Genomic DNA, 19,321 nt, shown 5'->3' with positions numbered 1-19,321 from the left:
CTGATAAACTCCAGCTAATGCACGAACAGGGTATACCATGCGCTCGATCCCGACCTTTGCGAGATACTCCAGCAGCATACAGAGAAGGTTGTATGCCGTGAACATCGGCACGCCTACGCCCCGTCTTCCCCATAAACCCCAGCTGGCGTACGACTCGGCCGGATCACGCGCTCAATCCCAATCTTTGCAAGATACTCCTGCAGCATTCAGAGAAGGTCGTACGCCGTGAACATCGGCATTCCATGCCCTGTTCGTGATAAACTCCAGCTAATGCACGAACAGGGTATACCATGCGCTTGATCCCGACCTTTGCGAGATACTCCGGCAGCATACAGAGAAGGTTGTACGCCGTGAACATCGGCACGCCTACGCCGCCTCTTCCCCACAAACTCCAGCTGGCACACGACTAGGCCGGATCACGCGCTCGATCCCAGCCTTTGCAAGATATTCAAGCAATATTCCAAGTAAGTTTCCTGCCGTGAACGATCACCATTCCACACCCTGTTCACGATAAACTCCAGATAATGCACGAACAGGGTATACCATGCCCTCGATCCCGACCTCTACCAGATACTCCAGCGGCCTCAAAAGCAGGTCGCAAGCCGTGGACACCTGCACACCTACGCCCCTTCCTCACAAACTCCAGCTGATGCATGAAGAGGCCAGACCACGCTCTCGATTCCGACCTCGGACAGATACCCGAGCAACATCCTAACCAGCACTCTGCACCGTCTTCGCAACAAATTCCAGCTGATACGCTAGTACGTCAGATGTTCCGCTCGATCCCGACCTTGGAAAGATACCCAAGCAACAGTCCGATGCGATTGTATGCTGTCGTCATCTCAACAACAAATTGCAGCACGTTCTATCGTTTATCGACCTGCTTCGTTATGAACTCTTGGTCAATCGGTGGGTTGGCAATCAGCCAAGTCCTGTTAATATGATACTGCATTTCATCGGATGTAATGTAACCTCACACCAAGTTCGTATACGACTCTGGCTCAGGGGTAGTAAGCTCGCAACATTATGTGTGCACATATGTCCGTAACCATGATATTACCACGAATATGCTATTTCCTACGAAATATTCGTGTGTCCGCGCAACGTAAAGATTAAGCCCTATCCTACCAAGAAAAGGATAAACTATGATGGCAACGATGAAAGGGTAGGCTGGTAGTGCGATAAGGTATGTTGAATGACCGAACAGCCGTGTCACTACAGGCGGGGGCGCCTAACGGTAACATTACTAAGCATTTTGCAGGGAATTGAAACGACAGCGTGCACTTACTTGCGTGCAGGCTGGTCTTCCTCGTCTTCGTTTGCAGTAACACCAGTTGCAGCTACCGTCAGCGCCCAGCATACGTCACTAGCACCTTCGGCAAGCTTCTGACGGAGCGCTGGCTCCTCGGTGGAGAAGTAAAGGCACACGAGCGAAGCAACGACCGTGACGACGCCAAGTCGACCGTTCTTCAGCTCGGGAAATCCCCGAGCATCCGGCGGGGGAGTGCGGGAATGAGGCATCGCGGCTTGATGCCACTTTGGCTGAAGGGTCGCCCACCAAAGGAACCATCCGACCGTATCTTGTACAGGGTTGTCAGATTTCATCTCATCGAACTCACGATTTTCACCGGTCATCCATGTTTTGATGATACCAGGTCGGTTTGCCACCTTAGTACGAGTCTAGAATCATAAATGAGGACCGTGGATTGAGCTATGCAACGATATTCACCTTCCGTTCGATGAACTGAAATTTGTTTTCAAAGACGACGAAGGCCTTCAGCATTTCCAGAAATTCGCCGTGACAACCGTAGCCTCGAGACCCCATGAACTTCACGGCATCCGTGAAATAATCTGGGAGGCTGTTGTCCGCCTCCACTTGCGCGACGAGTTCGACGATGGGAAGAGTCGTATCCAGTGCACTTCCTTCGGAGCCCGCGAGCTTCGTTGACACTTTGCGGACACGGCTAGACTTGCGCGTAGAGATAACCGCAGGCATGTCAGCCTTTGAGTTGCGCCTAGAGTCGCCTCGGATAGGGGCAGCCCGTTTCTTGGCGGCCGCAGTGTTTTTCTGCTCGAGTCGCTCCTCTGCGTCCAGATCGTCCATGCTAACACCAATTGGCCCCTCATCCTCTTTCCCCTCCTCGTCATCCGTGTCCAGGTGAACCAATCCATCACTAGGTGCTGGGGATGAGCCAGGCCGTTTTCGTATCACTGCGATGGATGGCATAACCGAGGATGGCGCTGCTGCAGGGGGCATCACGGAAGGCGGAGAGACTGTGAGGGGGACTGGATGCAGAGCGGCTGCGAGGGCAACTGGAGGTGGTGCAGCTTGAGGCGCGACGGGAGGAAGCACGGCTTGAGGCGCGACGGAAGGAGGCACGACTTGGGGCGCGACGGGAGGCGGCGTGGCTTGGGGCACGACGGGAGGCAGCGCGACTTGAGACGCGACGGGATGAGGCGCGGCTTGCGGCGCGACTGGAGGCGGCGCCGCTTGAGACGCGACGGGAGGAGGCGCGGCTTGCGGCGCGACTGGAGGCGGCGCCGCTTGAGACGCGACGGGAGGAGGCACGATTTGGGGTGCGACTGGAGGCGGCACGGCTTGATGCGCGATAGGAGGGGGCGCGACTTGGGGCGCGACGGGAGGCGGCGCGACTGGAGGAGGCACGGCTTGAGACGCGATGGGAGGAGGCACGACTTGAAACGCGACGGGAGGAGGCACGGCTTGGGGCACGACGGGAGGCGAGGAAGATTCTGGGAAGGCGAAGCTCTCGGCTTCTGAGAGAAGCAATGCATCGCGACGAGATTTCGCTTTTTTGTGATTCGCGGCGACTTTCTGTGCCTTGCGACGCTTCTTCGAAGGGGCACCCTTGCCTGTCGAGGAACCAAGGGGTTCTGCCAGAGACGCTGCAGCGGCAATGGCCGCGGGGCTAATGCCATCTATGGATACCCCATCGCTGATCAGGTTCATGTTCATCAGTTCAGGATCGATCGCGGAGTTGTCGATATCGTGAGGTGTCGACGCCGAAGTTGAAGTGATGGGCGCCACCGTGACTGGTTGAGTCCGAGTAAGACTCATCGCGAGACATTCGTCTTTTGCTATCGGCATCTTGTGTTAGATTTGGTATTAAGTTACCAGATCAATCGACTCACACCAAGTTTCCTCGCAGAACTTTCGAAAGTTGGCAACATCTGTCTTTTGGTCGGAGTTCCAGGATGAAAACTCCAATCCCTGCTTGCACCTCCCAATGGACAAACTGTAGAGTATCAGTATACAGTAGCTAGAGTATCACAGCTTCCACTCACTGCATAGTATTGACATCCCCGCCGGCACGAGGTAGGCGCCCTCCACAGGTAATACTGAAATGCCATCCCGTTTGCTTGTGGAGGCTCTCCGCGACGCGTCGCAACGTGTGCGGCAGATTATCGAGATACCTGAGATAACTCAGATGGATATATGAACAAGGACTGCCGTACTCACTCTTGAACTTGCTTCGCACGAATCATGTCGTCGTCGTCGCCGTCCTCAACGTCAATGTAGCGTTCCGTGTCATCCTTGAGGTATCCTTTCTCATGGTACTCATCCACCAGCGCCTTCGTTTCGGTGTCTGCCGCATGGTACTGGTCGGTCGCCCACTTGTTGCGAAGCGCTGCCTGCCTCTTCACCGACCACCCAGCGTCGGTCGCATTCTTCCACTCTACATTGAACGCGGCCTGAACCTCGGGTTTATGGTAGAAAAGGCGCAGCCATGCATGGGGGAGCTAATGTACATGTTAAACGCTGGAGGAAGATAATCGTGTGCAGAAGAGCGCGCACCTGAGGCTTTCTCTTCTCTTTGTTGGAGAGATCGAGCATTCGCACGCGTACAGGGGCGGCAAGACCCGGTACAAGCGAGGCAGCAATGCGTGCTGCATTGTTCTGGAACCAGTAAGTTGCCGACTATCAACCGAATCAGTGTCTGATTAGTATCGTGCAGTATCAGTCCTAGAACAATGACGCACCGCGAGTCGCTTTGCACGACGTTCAGCACAAGCGGCTGACTTGAACGCCTTGGTCACATCTCCACCGTTCGCAAGTATCTCGTCCTCGGTAGGCATCACAGGGAACTTGCGAAGAAACAGGCCCCATACGTTCGTGTAGAAGGCTTTCTTGTCGCTGCCAGTATTAACATATTCGACGCAGAAGGTGGAGAGATACGCTCTCTCCTCCTCCGTCCAGAGAGATGGCGGGGACATGGCGGATTCGTGTGCAGTGAGGTTGGGCAGCAAGGTATTGCAGTATATCGTGTCTATTGCTATCCTTCTTATACTATAAATTGCAGCTCCAACTTGTTCGTTGCAATTGCAATACCACAACAAACCATTGCATCTGCCGACGAAGTCGCCGTCTTCGTGAGTACAACCTCACACTCCTCCCTGCGGTTTGGTTTGGATCTGATGCTGCGTCAAGGATAGCTGCCATCGGGAGGGACGACGGCATTACATCGCGTGCGCCAAGTCATGCCGGCGAACGTGGCGAACTCTCAAGACCACGATCGACGGCGGAACGAAGTCGGTGTCTGTAAAATATCTCTGTGTCTTTCTGAAACGATGACACACTCTGATTGTCTTCGATGATAGGTCGTTGCCCATGAGCCCAATGATTCGCTCCCTTCCAGCATTTTCCCGGCGCAGTTTGTCGTAGTGACACTGATGCCTGGCCAGATCCAAAACCATCATCGATTTGGTCGGTCGCTTGACCATCGGATGCTCTGTGATATTCATTCCTTCCCGAAAGCTCGATCCTTGCATGGCCGAATTGACCGTGATTTGTTCAACCCCAAATGCACCAAAAGCTGGCCTTCATCATCGATGCTTGAATCAGGAACTTGACCTTCTGGTGCACGGCGGCATCTCCCGATACTAAATTGACCTTGCGAAATTGATAAAGGTGCTGATGTTGACGTCCAGATGCTTCAATGATCCTCGTGTCCACGGTATTGTGCGCAAGGGATTGACTATTCGGTCGGTTGCAGTTTTCGCTAACTTCCGCAGATTTCATATTGATGTCGCGAAGGTCACTACAAACTACGCAGTCAATTTTAACGATCGTGGCGGGTTGTTGACTTCGGCAAGATGTGGGTCGCAGATACCATCTTTCATGACGCTCCTTCAGACTGTCTCCGCCGCAACGACATCTCAAGACATCGTCCACACGTGTGCGGTGCATCTCCTCGCCGCGATCGTGGTAATCAAGATAGTAACAACTAACAAGGAAGTTGTTAAGGTCTATCCATTGGATGCTTGTATATGTATCGTAATCCCGCTTATCAGTTGCATTTCAGCATCTCTCGAAGGCGGACCATTGGTGTCAACGACCTGATGCTTCGATAACACGCCTGTCACCGGAATCGTGCGCAAGGACTCGACGATTCAGTCGGATGCGGTTTGCGCTCTCTTCCACCAATTTCATGATGACTCCGCGAGATCTGTAATAACTTCTGTGATGCCTATGTTGACCATTGCGTGTAGTTAGGTTCGGCAAGATGCAAGTTGCGGGTACTGTCCGCGACGCTCCTCCGCCGCGGCGACACCTCAAGACATCGCCGATACGTGTATGTAGTGTATTCCCTTTCCCTGATCACGACAACAAAGGTCCGTTTCACACCGACGGCAACTCCCAAGGAAGACGTCAAGTCTATTTCCTCAAGGCTCGTACTGGTTCCAGGGGCCCAGCTATTGGGTGCGTCGCGGCATCTCCCAGAGATGGTACATTGACCTTGGAAAATGATACAGGTGCCGCTGAGCTTCGACGACCCTTGTCACCGGCATTGTGCGCAAGGGATTAACGATGCAGTCTGGTGTGATTCTGCTATTTCCCGCAGTTTCCAAAATGAATCTGCGAGGTATGTATTGATTTTCACGGCGTCTATGATCGCAGGTTGATAGATTCAAGCAAGATGCGAGTCGCAACTGTCATTGTTCGCGACGCTCATTCAGGATCTCCACCGCGGTGACAATGCAGGACAGGATTGCTGTCAGTTCCACGGATCGCGCGGAGGTGCACCATGAGGCGCTGATGCGGCATTAAGCAGTTCCGCCTGCCCGCTGATTCCTGCCACCAATTCTCCGCTGTCAGACTGTTGCATAGCGTAAACATCGGAGATAACCGCTCTCCGCCTTGCTTTGTCCTTTTTCTTCGATCTTCCGAGCTCATTCTCATCGTCCATTGGAAAACACATATTCCCTGTGAGGGACATCGTCCTTCACATCTAAACATGGGAAGCGAGCTGTCAAATGTATGAAATCATGTGGAATTTCCCGGAGCATGTTTTTGCGCCTGCTGGGTCCCGTGAGACGTCTTGCTCTAACGGGCGAAGCCACTGCTAATCACAGCTCTTCTCCCTTGCGGATCGAGGCATGCCCGCCGCAATCCACATTTCTGTGCCCCATTCAAGTACCTAAGTGCTCTACCCTGATTCTCATCACCCCGATCGTCTGCGCGTGATGCCATGCGTTCAGCCTTGCGGCAAGCGTCTGTCCTTCGCCCACGCTCCAGCTTAAAAAGCGGCGCTCTCCAGGACTTGCGGCAGAGTTTCGCTTTCCCCCATTCTTCATTGTTCGTTCCGAGATTCTCTACCGTCGTTCAACTCTCATGTTTACACTGCAGGTGTGCTCCCACAAGTTTATATTGCCATACCACGTAAGCTGTCAGTTTAATCAATGGCGCCTGTTATATTCAACAATTATGTTCTTTGCGTTGTAGGATGGAGGAAGGAGGATACGAGTCCATCCTCAAGATGGCGGAGACGCTTCCGACGAGGTCGCGGGTGCAAGTCTCTTCAGCCGAACCTGCAGTGCAAACACCTTCCGTCGCTCCGGTGGCCCCCCAATCGGTGTTTCTCGCGTTGGCCTCGCTGTGTCATCTTTGGCTTGGTACGTAGTTTTCTCTCGTTTTTCGAATTCGGCTGACACTATAGTCAGTGACGCCTTCCCCCCGATATAGCGTGCCGGCATGGCCTTTCCCTTTCCCGCCCGCTCCTCCTCCGACTCCGTTCCCCGCGGATGAAATGCTAGATGAGGCATCCCCGATCGGTCGTTACGCGGCTTTCCGGCCCCTCCCCTCTACTCCGTCGCTGCCCAATCCGCCCTCGCGAAGTGTGATCCCGACGTCACCGTGTACTATGGCGCCGCTGCCTGGATCTGGTCTTTTTCCTCATATTTATCGTCCACGACCAAATGGTCCACGTCACATTGACAATACAGCGTCGCGTGATATTGACTCGTCTCCGCTAGAGTGATATCGCGTTGACCCCACGTATTGTAGTTCTTTGCGCGCTCCTCGGTGAGCCATCCGTTGTTTTCCCTGAGCATGAGACTTATCGCCTGTATATATTGTAGTTCTGCTTCGCTCCCTCGTCGGTGAGCCGTTCCGTCGATTTCAATGAGCATGAGATTTATCGTTCGTATAGTGATTGATGCTTTGCTAACGACCGCTCGACGCATCTTGTACTATTTCTTGCCCATCGATACGGTGTCCTTGTATTGGCTGGAAACGTCGTGGTCGATCACATCATAGAATATGTTCGCTGCCTAAATACTGGGCCATTTTCGTTTTCCTCTCGTGGTTACATGGTTCCTCGCACTTCCTCTCGCTCATGTATCATATAGGAACCCTACAAAATGTGTAACCTAGCCTGCACGTAATTTATAATATGTCTATCGATGAATTGACCGCGAATCCGGCTAGTGACATCCATGGGCAGAGCGATGATACTGAGTCATTGGCAAGCTTTGGATGTCGAGCGCCTTGACCGCATCATCGACGTGCTCTCCTTACATCCTATGGCACCCTTACTTCAGCCTCGTGAAGCGCAGTCGTGTAGTATGAGGCATACACGGTCAATCCTACGATGTCTCGGCAGTACATGCCACAAAAGTGATCGCCCGACTAATCGAATGGTATCATATGTTCAGTCACCTTGATATCGTGTTGTCTTGCCTGAGCATACTCATCGCAAATTGTCGATGATGTTAACGTATATCGCAACTCGACCAAGGGCCGCAAGACTGACGATCGAGACATATTCTTGATCCCTCTGATGTGTGTACAGGAAGACATCTGCGAATCCTCCCACATCGCAAGCGGCGAATCTGCTGAGCAACATTCTGGGTCATAACATCGATGTGAACCACTATCCTGCGACTGCCTGCCTTATTTACAATATTGAAACAGACCGTGTATGAGCATTAGACATGATGCATGAAGCCAGCATGAGGTAAGTTCTCGAAGAACTTCGACATTACCATACATGCTACACAGTATGTTGCGCCTGCCTCCAGTGAAACCACGAATCCCGTCTCTCAGCCTCGTCCTGTACGTGAGGGTGCATCAGTGTATGACTAGTTATCCCAGCTAACACACATCGAGTAGTGCAAACGACATGCATGGATGGAGAAAGGCAGAGTGACCACAGTAAGCACTGGGCCGTTGCGCGCCTTGACCGCATCGTCGACGTGCTCTCCTCACATTCTACGGCCCCCTTACTCCAGCCTCGTGAAGCGCAATCGCGTAGTATGGAAAATACACGGTCGACCCTGCAATGTCTCGGTAGTACATGCAACGAAAGTGATCTCCCGACCAAATGAATGGTATCATATGTTCATTCACCTTGATATTGTGTTGTCTCGCTGGAGCATACTCATCGCAAACTGAAGATGGTGCTACCGTATAGTGCAACTCTACCAGACGATCGAGACGAGTTCTTAATCCCTCCGATGTGTGTACAGGAAGACATCTGCGAATCCCTCCACATCGCAAGCGGTGAATCTGCTGAGCAACGATTTGGATCATAACATCGATGTTAACCACTATCATGTCACTTGCTTTCCGTACTCGTCACCACCCACAGCTTGAACTGGACTTGGAGATGAAGGTAGGTAGGTATGTACGTCGGGACGGGTTCCACTGATACCTCTGCGTTCACTGATCATCCATTCGCACCGAGCCTCGCAGTCTAGGATTTGCCTTAAATATGCCATATTGCTGCTGCTCTATGCTACCCACAGTATATATGTAGATGATGTACAGTAAGTAACCGTTGGAGAGGGGAGAGAGCAATCTGAGTAATCTTGAAGTAGCACCAGATTCATGATCTAATCATGATGGAAATCGCGATCTGGTCAACTTGTCAGCGCTGACGGGCTTCACCATAACTTTATCAAGCTGTCCAGATCTGATGCGATGTCCTTGGCGCTGCTCTGCCAACCTTTCCCCCACGAAATCCTCGGGCAAAGAATGCGGCGTTTACCTGCACGGCCGCCACGTGAACATTGTCTTTGGTTACTCACCATCCTCCACTCGATGCTACCGTCCCCGCCCGCGTTAACAGTAAACACTCTATGCCCCGCAAGGCCCAGTTACCCAAGTTCCTTGGAAGAGCAGCCCCGGTAGCAGCCCTGGTAACTGCCAGAGATGTCGCATTGAAGATATCTGAGCGAACTGGACGGCTCAGCTCTTCGATTACACACGCAAAACGGGCGCACCACGACTCTCCCGCAAATCAGAATGAACATACACCGTATATGCCAAAACCTGAAGACCAAGACGCGATAGCCGGCAGTTTGGAGGGTGTCGACGGCTCGAAGGATGCAGGGCCCACCAAGAAGCAGCGTACACAGAAGAAGCAGCCGACAAAGACGATAGCGGTTGGTTTAATTGCTTCACTTCACTTCAAGTTGATCTAACGTAGCTTTAATACAGTACCGTATGCGGGAGTGGATTCGTGAAATGCGAGCCAAGTTCCTCGACGTATTATTGACCCAGGAAGCTTTACCGACTGAAACCGCTATTCCGTGTGTCACTTGCCGTTCGTCAACAAAACTCGGGGAATACCGCTGTCAGGATTGCTTGGGAGGATGCATGATGTGCAAAGACTGCATGGTCGCCGCTCATGGCAAGCTCCCGCTCCATAACATTGAGGTGAGTGATCGTGCAATTCTGCGATTGTATTCTCTGATGTATCATGTAGCGCTGGGATCACGATTGCTTCTGGCCGACTTCACTTCGAGAGTTGGGGCTTGAAGTCTGGCTAGGTCACTCTTTTGGCGAGGCGTGCGGTGGGACTCACCCGGCGCACAAGTCATTCCTCGTCTTCGACATTAATGGCTATCATTCAGTCGACATTCGATTCTGCGTGTGCTCATATATCCCGCCTTGGAAGCAACTGTTCGATGTCGGATGGTATCCGGCCTCTAGTCAACAGCCCCGCACGGCGTTTACGTTTTCTTTTCTCGACACATATCACCGCATCACGCTCCAGGGCAAGATTTCACTTTACGACTACTACTTATCGGTCGTACACAAAACAGACAATGCTGGAATACGCGATCTCATAGTAAGCTATGTTTATCTGCAAGCCACAAAAGCTGATACACCGTCGTATCTCAGTCACGATACCATGAGGCGACATTAGCCACGAGGCAATGGTCACATCTCATGTCTCTCAAGCGAGCAGCTCGTGGACATGATCCGTCTGGTATACGTGAGACGCCCAACGGCGCCCTCACCGTCGCATGCCCCGCATGTCCTCAACCAGGTTGGAACATTCCAGACGACTGGTACACATGTCCCGAGGAACAAAGGTTGTCCTACATGCATCCATGTCGGCAGTGCTAACCTGTTGCACGGTCTGTAGATGGATCTATACGTTATTCCTCGCACTCGATGCTTGCTTCCGCCTGAAGAATAAGGATAGAAAAATCAAAGATCCGGAATTGGGAAGCGGCTGGGGATACTGTGTAGCGGAAGAGCCATACAAGCAGCACCTCAAGTCATACGTAGAGGTCGAGGAGGTAGAATTCCAACCCTTGCACGTCGAGCACCTCGACCATGAACTGACACTTCCGATAGACGACCATCCCCTGCGACTCGACGTTCAACGCGATCAGGCACATGAACTCGATCAACTCCAAGCCCGGTGTCATGTCCGTGAGCGGCGTCGGGGCCGTTAAATGCGCAAGACATGCGTTCGTCAGATGCAACGGGGTCGCTGACTTACAGAAAGGCGAGAAGTGCGTGTCTTCCCGTCATCTCTCGAGCAAACACTGAATACTATCAGGTACGTGTCTATGGACTACATCCTGTGGTCAACTCTTCTTCTCGTCGGTTGCATACTTCCGATTGCTATCAGTTATGACATCACGTGTCAATGGAAGCAGAATCTCTGGAAACGTCACGCCTCTCTTCCTGCTACCTTCGCGTCACTTACAACACTTGGGATACGGTTTTTCATTCCGAGTATGCATATCCGCGATCACAAACTAAAGTGCCAGACCGATTATAATTTCCTTCTTCACGAATATACGGGCCTCACGCATGGAGAGACGATCGAGCAGGAGTGGGCGCATATTGGAGGTGTCTCGACCATTACGCGGGACATGGGCCCCGGTGCGCGTCACCACACGCTCAACGACCATTGGGGCTTCTGGAACTTCAGGAAAACCGTCGGTTTGGGTCAGTTCGCAAATACTACATTGATTCAGTACTGATCTATCATAGGCGTGTTTCTGTATAAGGCCTTAATCTCCGTGATGCATGAGTGTACCCGACACCAACGAATCTACGAAGAGTACACTGCGCGGTTCAGTCCTGCTCTTGTTCGCCAGTGGGAAGATATGATACACAACTGGGAGCTTGATCACAACAAGCCAAATCCATACGACGAGCCCGAACACGGTAAGAAAACATCATTTCTGAGAACTTGTGCTCAACTAACTCGAAATTCAGCTATCAATGTCAGTCAGCTGCGGAAAGCGTTCGCAGACAAAGACGCGCTAGAAGCCAGTCAGGGAATTGCTACGCTTCATCCGACGTCCACGAATGTGTTCATTCGGCAAGGTTTCTATCTACGCAATCAGCAGTGGGTTGCTCCCATATCATATACAATGTTTGCTAATATTTCCCATCGGATCAGATGGAACATCCGTTATCAGGCAAAGCAATTGAAGGTGAACCCTACCGAGAACGCGATGTCTACGTTACAAGAGCGACACACCGCGCTCCATCGGAGCATTCAGAGCTGGTACGAGGTTCAGAATTCCTACATGCCAGTGGCTATCACGCGTCGTTCTCCACCGCTTGCGGAAAATGACGAAGAGTCCGGCGCGACTCGAGCCGAAAATATGTTGCTACTGATGCCGTCAGACATTGACACTCTTGAGCTTCGCAATACCGGGTGCGTCGGCGACGTTGTCGACAAGGAGAGACAGTACGCCACAGCAAGAATGAAGGATGGCTTGGTCAACGTCCGGCACTTTCTTTGCGTCAGAACTGCCGCACGCCGTAAAATGAAGCATTCGCTGGGTGGTATGGAAGCTCGGGCATGTGGTTGAATTCTTGCTCATAGAATCCTAGGCCAGAAAGAAGGGACGCGGTCCAGAACGCTTCTCGAGTCAGTATCGAAGAAGCTACAGCAAGCTGTCAACGTCTACCGGACATCGCACGCGGCCGTCAAGACTCTGGATCCAACAGGTGATTGGACGAAGTACTATCGCCACCTGTCTGACGATGATGTCCGCGGGCCCTTCCGCGACGACCAATCAGACGAAGCGGAACGTAGGAGGACACCGTCATGGATCTGGACCGTGCCTGGCACCGAACGGAGGTCTGCGGAAGCTGATGACCGTGACGCTGATGAACATATGCGCAGCGAATGGGCGAGGCAAAGGGCGCGATCGCGAAGATGTACGGAGGAGGTCGTATTGCTCGTAGAGGAGATGAGACGTGTGTTAACATATCTCCGGGCGAAGGCGTCCTGGTGGGAGGAACGGCGGGACCTGCGAATGACAGAGCATTGCGTTATGCGCGGACTCGATGCTTACGCATGCCGTCAATCCCGCATACTTACTAAGCTTGGCACAGTGTTTGCATCGCAGTGGCTACCATTACTCAAGATATCCAACCTTGGAGCCGAGTGGATACCACAATTCGACACTGCAAATACTCCGCCATCGAATGCCGCATTCCGTGAGTGCTCCTCTCTAGTAGATGTTATGAATTTACGGGTGTAATATTTCCTTTTTATAAGCCGCCGAAGGTGAGTTGGGCCAGTACCATTCCAGGACCCGAAACTCAACCGGCGTCTAGACCCGTCGTCCACGGCGTCTTCAACTCCCGATACGCAACGCCCAATCGCAGCACAGACTTTGACGGACATTGCAATACCTTTTGAGAACACATACGCTAAAAACGCTTCTCCTGAAGGTCAGTCTTTTGTTATCCATAACGTCCGCCGTTGATAGTGTACCTTCATCAGCCTCGCATCGATCAGAAGACGTTGAAAATGGGGACAATGAATATGAATCGGACACCAAAGATGAAGATAGTGACGAGAGCGCCGCAGAGGATCATGAAGTTCCCGAGTGGGCATGTGTCAAAGACGATATGGAATGATTTAGCACGTCTCCGTAATTCTCCGTATTCGCCACAGGAAATGAGCCCTCCTTATCTGTTCCATCTGTCAACGAAGAACGAAGCGGACCACGATGCAGCCCTCACGTGTCTAGATGACTATCGCTACTCGACTGAATGCCGGTTTGTTGCCACTCTCGCTTTCCACCCCCACCCAATGGCTAAGAAATGCCGCTGCATCGAGAAACCCAGACATCGCAGACCCGACGGGTGTAAGCTCACCTTGCGTGAGATGTTCTCGCTGGAGCCGCGCTTAAAGGCGAGATGGCCCAAAATCGAGGTCAGCGTCTACTTCTGCCATCACACGAGTTTTTGCTCATAGATGTTGTAGGCGCGCCTTCGAGAGTTGGCGTTTGAAAGACTGGTTATAGGCCGTGTTTATCAAGATCAGCCGACATTCGCCATCGCATTAGTGGTCTGCGAGGTACGTTATCGCCTTACATTATGCATATAATGCTTACGGATATCCAGGTTGCTGGTACCAAAGGATGGCGTTTCTTGTGGCGCTACGTGGACCTTTGGCCGCTTCATCTATGGCTTCAGTTTTTTCTCTCTGCCTACGCCGAACCTGCTCCGCCTCAAGGTATATCCTTGAAGCTCAGGAAGATCTTCGACAAGCATCGGTTACATCATGAGACTGCCTCTGCATCCACCGCATCTATACCCGACAACGCCGATGCTCAAGGGAATGAGATTTTGGAACAAGATGCTACCGTGAGTTGTCCCTTATGCTTTTCTAATTCGTCTGTTCATGATAACCCAGGATACAGTTGCGCTTCCGTCTTCATGAATGCTTGCGCCATAATTGCATGTACATCGATTCGCGTGTAAACACAAATATTGTAATCTTGAAGTGTAACGACTTGTGCGCATGTTTTGCTTATTGAGTCAAATAGCTTGCAGTCACGCAAACAAGGATCGTGCACGCAAAGCGACACTAAACCTCTTCGACATGTACTAACCATAATGTACGATTGCTGCAATCTACTGGTAGTCACCTCGTCCAATCTCCACATGTCGCGAAGTCCGATAAAAGTGCACACAATTCCAGTGCATCCTACCAGCGATGTCCGATGTCACAGCATGCTATGCCAGCATAGTTCTCATCTCACCCAATGCCAGACGCACGCACGCACACCTATGTTCCTTCACCTTGCTACAAAGGCTAAAGCACAGAACATAAGCCATGCGAAATGAACAACCGCGAAGACATACTGAGACAAACACGCCAAGCCGATATGCCCTTCTGACCGAACCCGCTCGCAAGCCCACGGATCCCAGAGATGGCGTCATTGGCTTCCCGTTTTGTGCATGCTTCATATGCACACATGTAAGTATCTGAAAGGGGGACCCCTGAGGGCAGTAGCTATCACCGACTGACCTGGAGTCGAAGTCGAGACCTGGGTGACTATTCTATGCGAGGACACAAAGATTCTTCCTGATGTTGAAGTTTGTATCCCGAGGTAACGGTTGGGTTTGTAGTCTGATGAGATAGATGGCAGCATAAGATAGACTTGTCAAGTGCGACGCATCTTTGTGACTAGAAGAGCGCAGTCGGAAAAGAAACCACGACGATGTAACACGTACATAGTGCTAACTATCGCGAAAGCAGCGCATGCGCGCGCCTATACATTTCTTCATCTTGCTGCAAAAGCGGAAGCAAATAAGCCATGTGAAAACTGAATATAAACGCAAAGTCGTACCAGGACATCCACGCAAAGCCGCTATGCCCTTCCAACCGAACCCGGTCGCAAGCCCTCGGATCCCAGAGACGACATTGTTGGCTTCCCGGCTTGCGCATTCTTCGTATGCACGCACATAAGTATCCGGAAGGGGGAGTCCTGATGGCAGTACCAACTTACTTGGAGTCGGAGACCTGGGTGACTGTTCCATGTGAGCGCACAAAGGTTCTTCCTGGAGTGTCGTTGACGCGTCTGAGCAAGTTATTGGGCTGACGTCATATATCACAGCGGTGCCACTGTAGTGCTCGTCAGACGATCTTGGAAACGCTGATCGCGACGACAATCGGTCCACCATGCGTCCTCCTCCACGGCAGTACCCTGTACCAATGCCCTCACCATCATTTGTCTCTGCTGCTCAACCATCGTGTGCGCCTCAATCACTGCCCGACGCGCCATCTCCTGTCAGCCCCCGTTGGGTGATGTTCCTCCTTCACAAATAGTCAAGCGCCATCATCCGACTACCCAGTCTCAAGCATCGCCCAAGACTGCGGACTTCGAACAGATCACCCATCTAGAGGAATGTCATGCCCGAATGCGAGCCGCGTCATCAAGAAGCTAATTTGCATCTCGCCAATTCCAAAACAGCCGCGAAACGCCCAGCGGCGGCGAACTTCGGCATTTGTGCTGAACGGCCGATCACAGATCTACCTACCAAAGGTGGTGCACTCATCGTACATTCCAGTGTTTCGCGGCTTTTGTGGACCGCGTAAGCCGACACACCGCTACGCACCTGGTGGAAAAGTATAGTCAAGACGGTGCCAGATCGCGTTTCGGAACCGACGTCACGCACAAACGGCGGCATGTAGATGGAGCCGGATATGTACTGAGCGTGAGCGCCGAGTCATTGTAGGAAAACGCAGATTTTACCACCGTATGTGCAAGTGCGACGGGGACGATGTGTAACCGAGCTTAGAGTAGGGGCGGCGGTGCCGTAGACGCGGGTAGGATATCGGGACAAACTAACAGCTGAATGTGAGTGACGAATATCCGCAGCAACTGCAGCCCTTACCGGCATATGTACAATCGTCTTAGGCTAGTGCACCCCGTGTTCATTGAAACCAACGATATAATGAAGACTGTGGCGATGTAGACGCAGCTGCGATATCTGAACAAAGCGATAACAAAGCGATCGTTCCACATGAGCGAGACCTTTCAAACTTAACTGCAGATCTTACTAGTTTATGTGTGAGCCGAAGAAAACGGTGCCTACATCCATCACAGAACGTGCAACCCACGGGAGCGGCGGCGGTGTAGGCGCAGCTAGGATATTTAGATGGAGTAGCAGCTGTAATCGGATGACAAATATGTGCAGCTCTTACCAGCATATATGCAATAGTCTTAGACATGGGCGCCCGCTGTCAGAGCAGAAAGAGTGACGCTATCAGGGTAAAGATAGTGTCGACACTGTCCGCAGTGCAAGTTTGAAGGGGGCTATAGATTCAAGTCAAATGAGTTGTTACTGGAGTTGTTTTAGGGTAGTGTAGGTCCGGCTTGATACAGTCAGAGTAGGTGAGAATAATGAGGTTCCAATCCTCAACTATTTCAGCCTCACTCTTAGGTACTTCAGTCAGATATACACTCTAGTTCTCAATAATCACACTGCTTTGTGACTGCTGAGAGCTCTGTGATTCAGTGGGGGGTCAGGTACATACAGTTGGACAAGAGGGGCAGCCTCCTTATATACTACTACTAATTTCAAATTCAGAAGAGGGTTGCACCCTTAAAAAGAACAGGGTACCACCCTATTATTCTGTATTGCCATAAACTAGGGTGGTTACCCCAAATTTCTAGGGTGTACCCTCTATTTTCTGGTTCTCCCCCTTCTTTGAGGGTGCTCCCTTGTTCCTTGAGGGTCCCTCCCTATTCTTTGAGGGTTCGTCCCTAAAAGAAGCACTCTAGGCTGTCCCCAAGCCTTCCTCCTCTGTGGTGTCAATAGTCCTCCATCCACCAGTGAGCGCAATCCACACCCGCTGCCAGAACCGCAGATTGGTTGCGTGCAAGGGGATCATGACTTCTGTCTCCTCTGGAAAGCCACGGGGGTACCAGCGAACACCGTGGAAACGCCGAGTCTTCTGTTCTACGGCATAGACCGCAAATCGGCGTCCCATCGCAATAGGACCGCGAACCTTCCCATATACCGCACAACACATCCGCCCATCCACCATGTATAGCATGAGACCGTCCCAGTCCCTAGTAGTAACCTCCGACCCTCGCATCTTCCAGGTCCCTGGAGACAGCATTTGTGCAGGAGCTTGCACTGCGCTATCTGGGACGATGAAGTCGCCTGGCAGCCATGAATACCCTGAGTTGGTTCAGTAAGCTACTAGTGGTGGTCAATCGCTATGCTGACCCATTGGCGGCTCGGCAGAGGTGTTGGTAGAGTGAGGTTGCATGTCGATAGGGGTTGGTAGTAACAGTGTGCGAGTCCGCAGTGGAGCCACGCTGGTTATGCGCCTGGGTGTCAAACTCCCACGCCACTGGATATGTACTCCTGCCCTATGTTGTCAGTTTCAGCAGCGGACGCTTCCGTCCACTGACACCGCGTTCACGTAACCAACGATATAACACGAACGGCGGCGATGTAGGTGGTAGCTGGGATATCTGCGGGAGGCGGCCGGTGAGCATGAGTGATAAGTGTTGGAAGCGAGCGGTAGCTTCTACCGCAGTATGTACGAGAGGACGGAGATGATGTGTCCCCTGATCACCGAAGTAACGACCCTGCAAATGGCAACAGGTGGGCATAGCTAGAATATGTGACGAAGGGACCGATCTGCGCATGCTGCGTGTCCTAGTAGAAAATGCAGTGCTCACCAGGTATTTAGGTAGGTATATTTCTGGCGTGTTCCCGATAAGCAGAACAACCGGTTGCCACACTGCACGCCAGGGTATATGCAGGGAGTGATTAAACGTATGCAAGCCTCACACAGAAATCAGACAATACAGAAGGTAGTGGCAGTGTAGAAGTAGATGAAAAATGTTATGAAGGAATCGCTAAGCGCGCGCTGTGTGTTCTGGTAGGAAATACAATGCTTACAAGGGTATATTGATGAATTGATCAGATGCGAGCCCACACAAAAAATACACGATACAGGGAGATGGAGGTAGCGGCAGTGCAGACGTGGATGGAATATGTAATGCCGGAATCGCTGCACGGGCGCCACGTATCCTGATAGCAGTGCTTACAAGAGTATATACCTGGATTTATTGAATGTATGTGAGCCCCATACTAAACTGAACGATAGAGGGAGGTAGTGGCGGTGTAGATGTAGATGGAATATGCCGCGAAGGAAGCACCGCGCGTGCGCCGGGTTTCCTCGTAGCAAATGCAGTACTTGCCAGGGTATATGCGAGGGCTATTTGGGTGTATGCGAGCCCGTTCTCAAAGCCGACCATCTAGCGAAGCAGCGACGGTGTAGATGAAGGTAGGGTATGTGACGAAGGGGCTGCTGCACGTGCGTGCCAGGTCCTCATACCAAGTACAGTACTTGCCAGGGTATATGCAAGTGGTGGTTGGATGTGTGTGGGCCCATATCCGAAACGGTCTATCCAAGGAGGCAGCGGCGTTGTAGTTGTAACAGGGGTATGTGGCAAAGGACCGCGCGCAACGGTGCTCGTAATATTTCGTTACTCACCGGGATATATGCAAGTGATGGATGGACGTTTGCGGGCCCATTCCCGAGAACGACAATCCAGCGAGGTAGCGAGTGTGTGGATCTAGCTGGAGTACGTGACAAAGGAGACGCCATGCGTCCGCGGCGGGTCCTGGCAGTGGCCGCGGTACTTACCAGAGTATATGCGAGAGATCGTTGAATATGCGGGCCCGTTTTAAAAACGACGGACCAGCGAGGTAAACGCGGCGTGAATCTAGCTGGAGTACGTTAAAAAGGAGATGCCGTGCGTCCACGGCGGGTCCTGGCAGTGGCCGCGGTACTTACCAGGGTATATGCAAGAGATCGTTGAATATGCGGGCCCGTTTTAAAAACGACGGACCAGCGAGGTAAACGCGGCATGAATCTAGCTGGAGTACGTTAAAAAGGAGACGCCGTGCGTCCACGGCGGGTCCTGGCAGTGGCCGCGGTACTTACCAGGGTATATGCAAGAGATCGTTGAATATGCGGGCCCGTTTTTAAAA

General features: G+C 52.0%; 3 protein-coding genes across 3 annotated transcripts; 2 read left to right on the top strand and 1 right to left on the bottom strand.

Annotated features, from left to right (window-relative positions):
• Positions 1–37: 37 nt before the first annotated feature.
• On the top strand, positions 38–410 carry PUNSTDRAFT_133654 (uncharacterized protein; the record flags this gene model as incomplete). Its single annotated transcript, XM_007383089.1, has 2 exons — positions 38–218; positions 283–410. 2 exons carry the CDS (start codon positions 38–40, stop codon positions 408–410), a joined length of 309 nt encoding a protein of 102 aa, XP_007383151.1.
• An 805-nt stretch (positions 411–1,215) lies between these two features.
• Positions 1,216–4,233, bottom strand: PUNSTDRAFT_133653 (uncharacterized protein; the record flags this gene model as incomplete). Its single annotated transcript, XM_007383088.1, has 8 exons — positions 1,216–1,231; positions 1,289–1,680; positions 1,730–3,096; positions 3,151–3,254; positions 3,304–3,432; positions 3,479–3,759; positions 3,815–3,937; positions 4,000–4,233. 8 exons carry the CDS (start codon positions 4,231–4,233, stop codon positions 1,216–1,218), a joined length of 2,646 nt encoding a protein of 881 aa, XP_007383150.1.
• A 5,599-nt stretch (positions 4,234–9,832) lies between these two features.
• PUNSTDRAFT_36825 (uncharacterized protein) lies at positions 9,833–12,966 on the top strand (the record flags this gene model as incomplete). Its single annotated transcript, XM_007383087.1, has 10 exons — positions 9,833–9,958; positions 10,008–10,373; positions 10,427–10,620; positions 10,674–10,830; positions 10,889–11,049; positions 11,097–11,491; positions 11,537–11,713; positions 11,765–11,897; positions 11,952–12,361; positions 12,404–12,966. Coding segments are annotated over 10 exons (2,682 nt in total), but the record flags the coding sequence as incomplete, so codon positions are not given.
• Positions 12,967–19,321: the final 6,355 nt, after the last annotated feature.

The sequence above is a fragment of the Punctularia strigosozonata genome, assembly GCF_000264995.1.
Source record: "Punctularia strigosozonata HHB-11173 SS5 unplaced genomic scaffold PUNSTscaffold_5, whole genome shotgun sequence".
Lineage (NCBI taxonomy): Eukaryota > Fungi > Basidiomycota > Agaricomycetes > Corticiales > Punctulariaceae > Punctularia > Punctularia strigosozonata.
The sequence above is the reverse complement of the archived record's forward strand: the minus strand, read 5'-3'. Positions and strand labels throughout refer to the sequence as shown.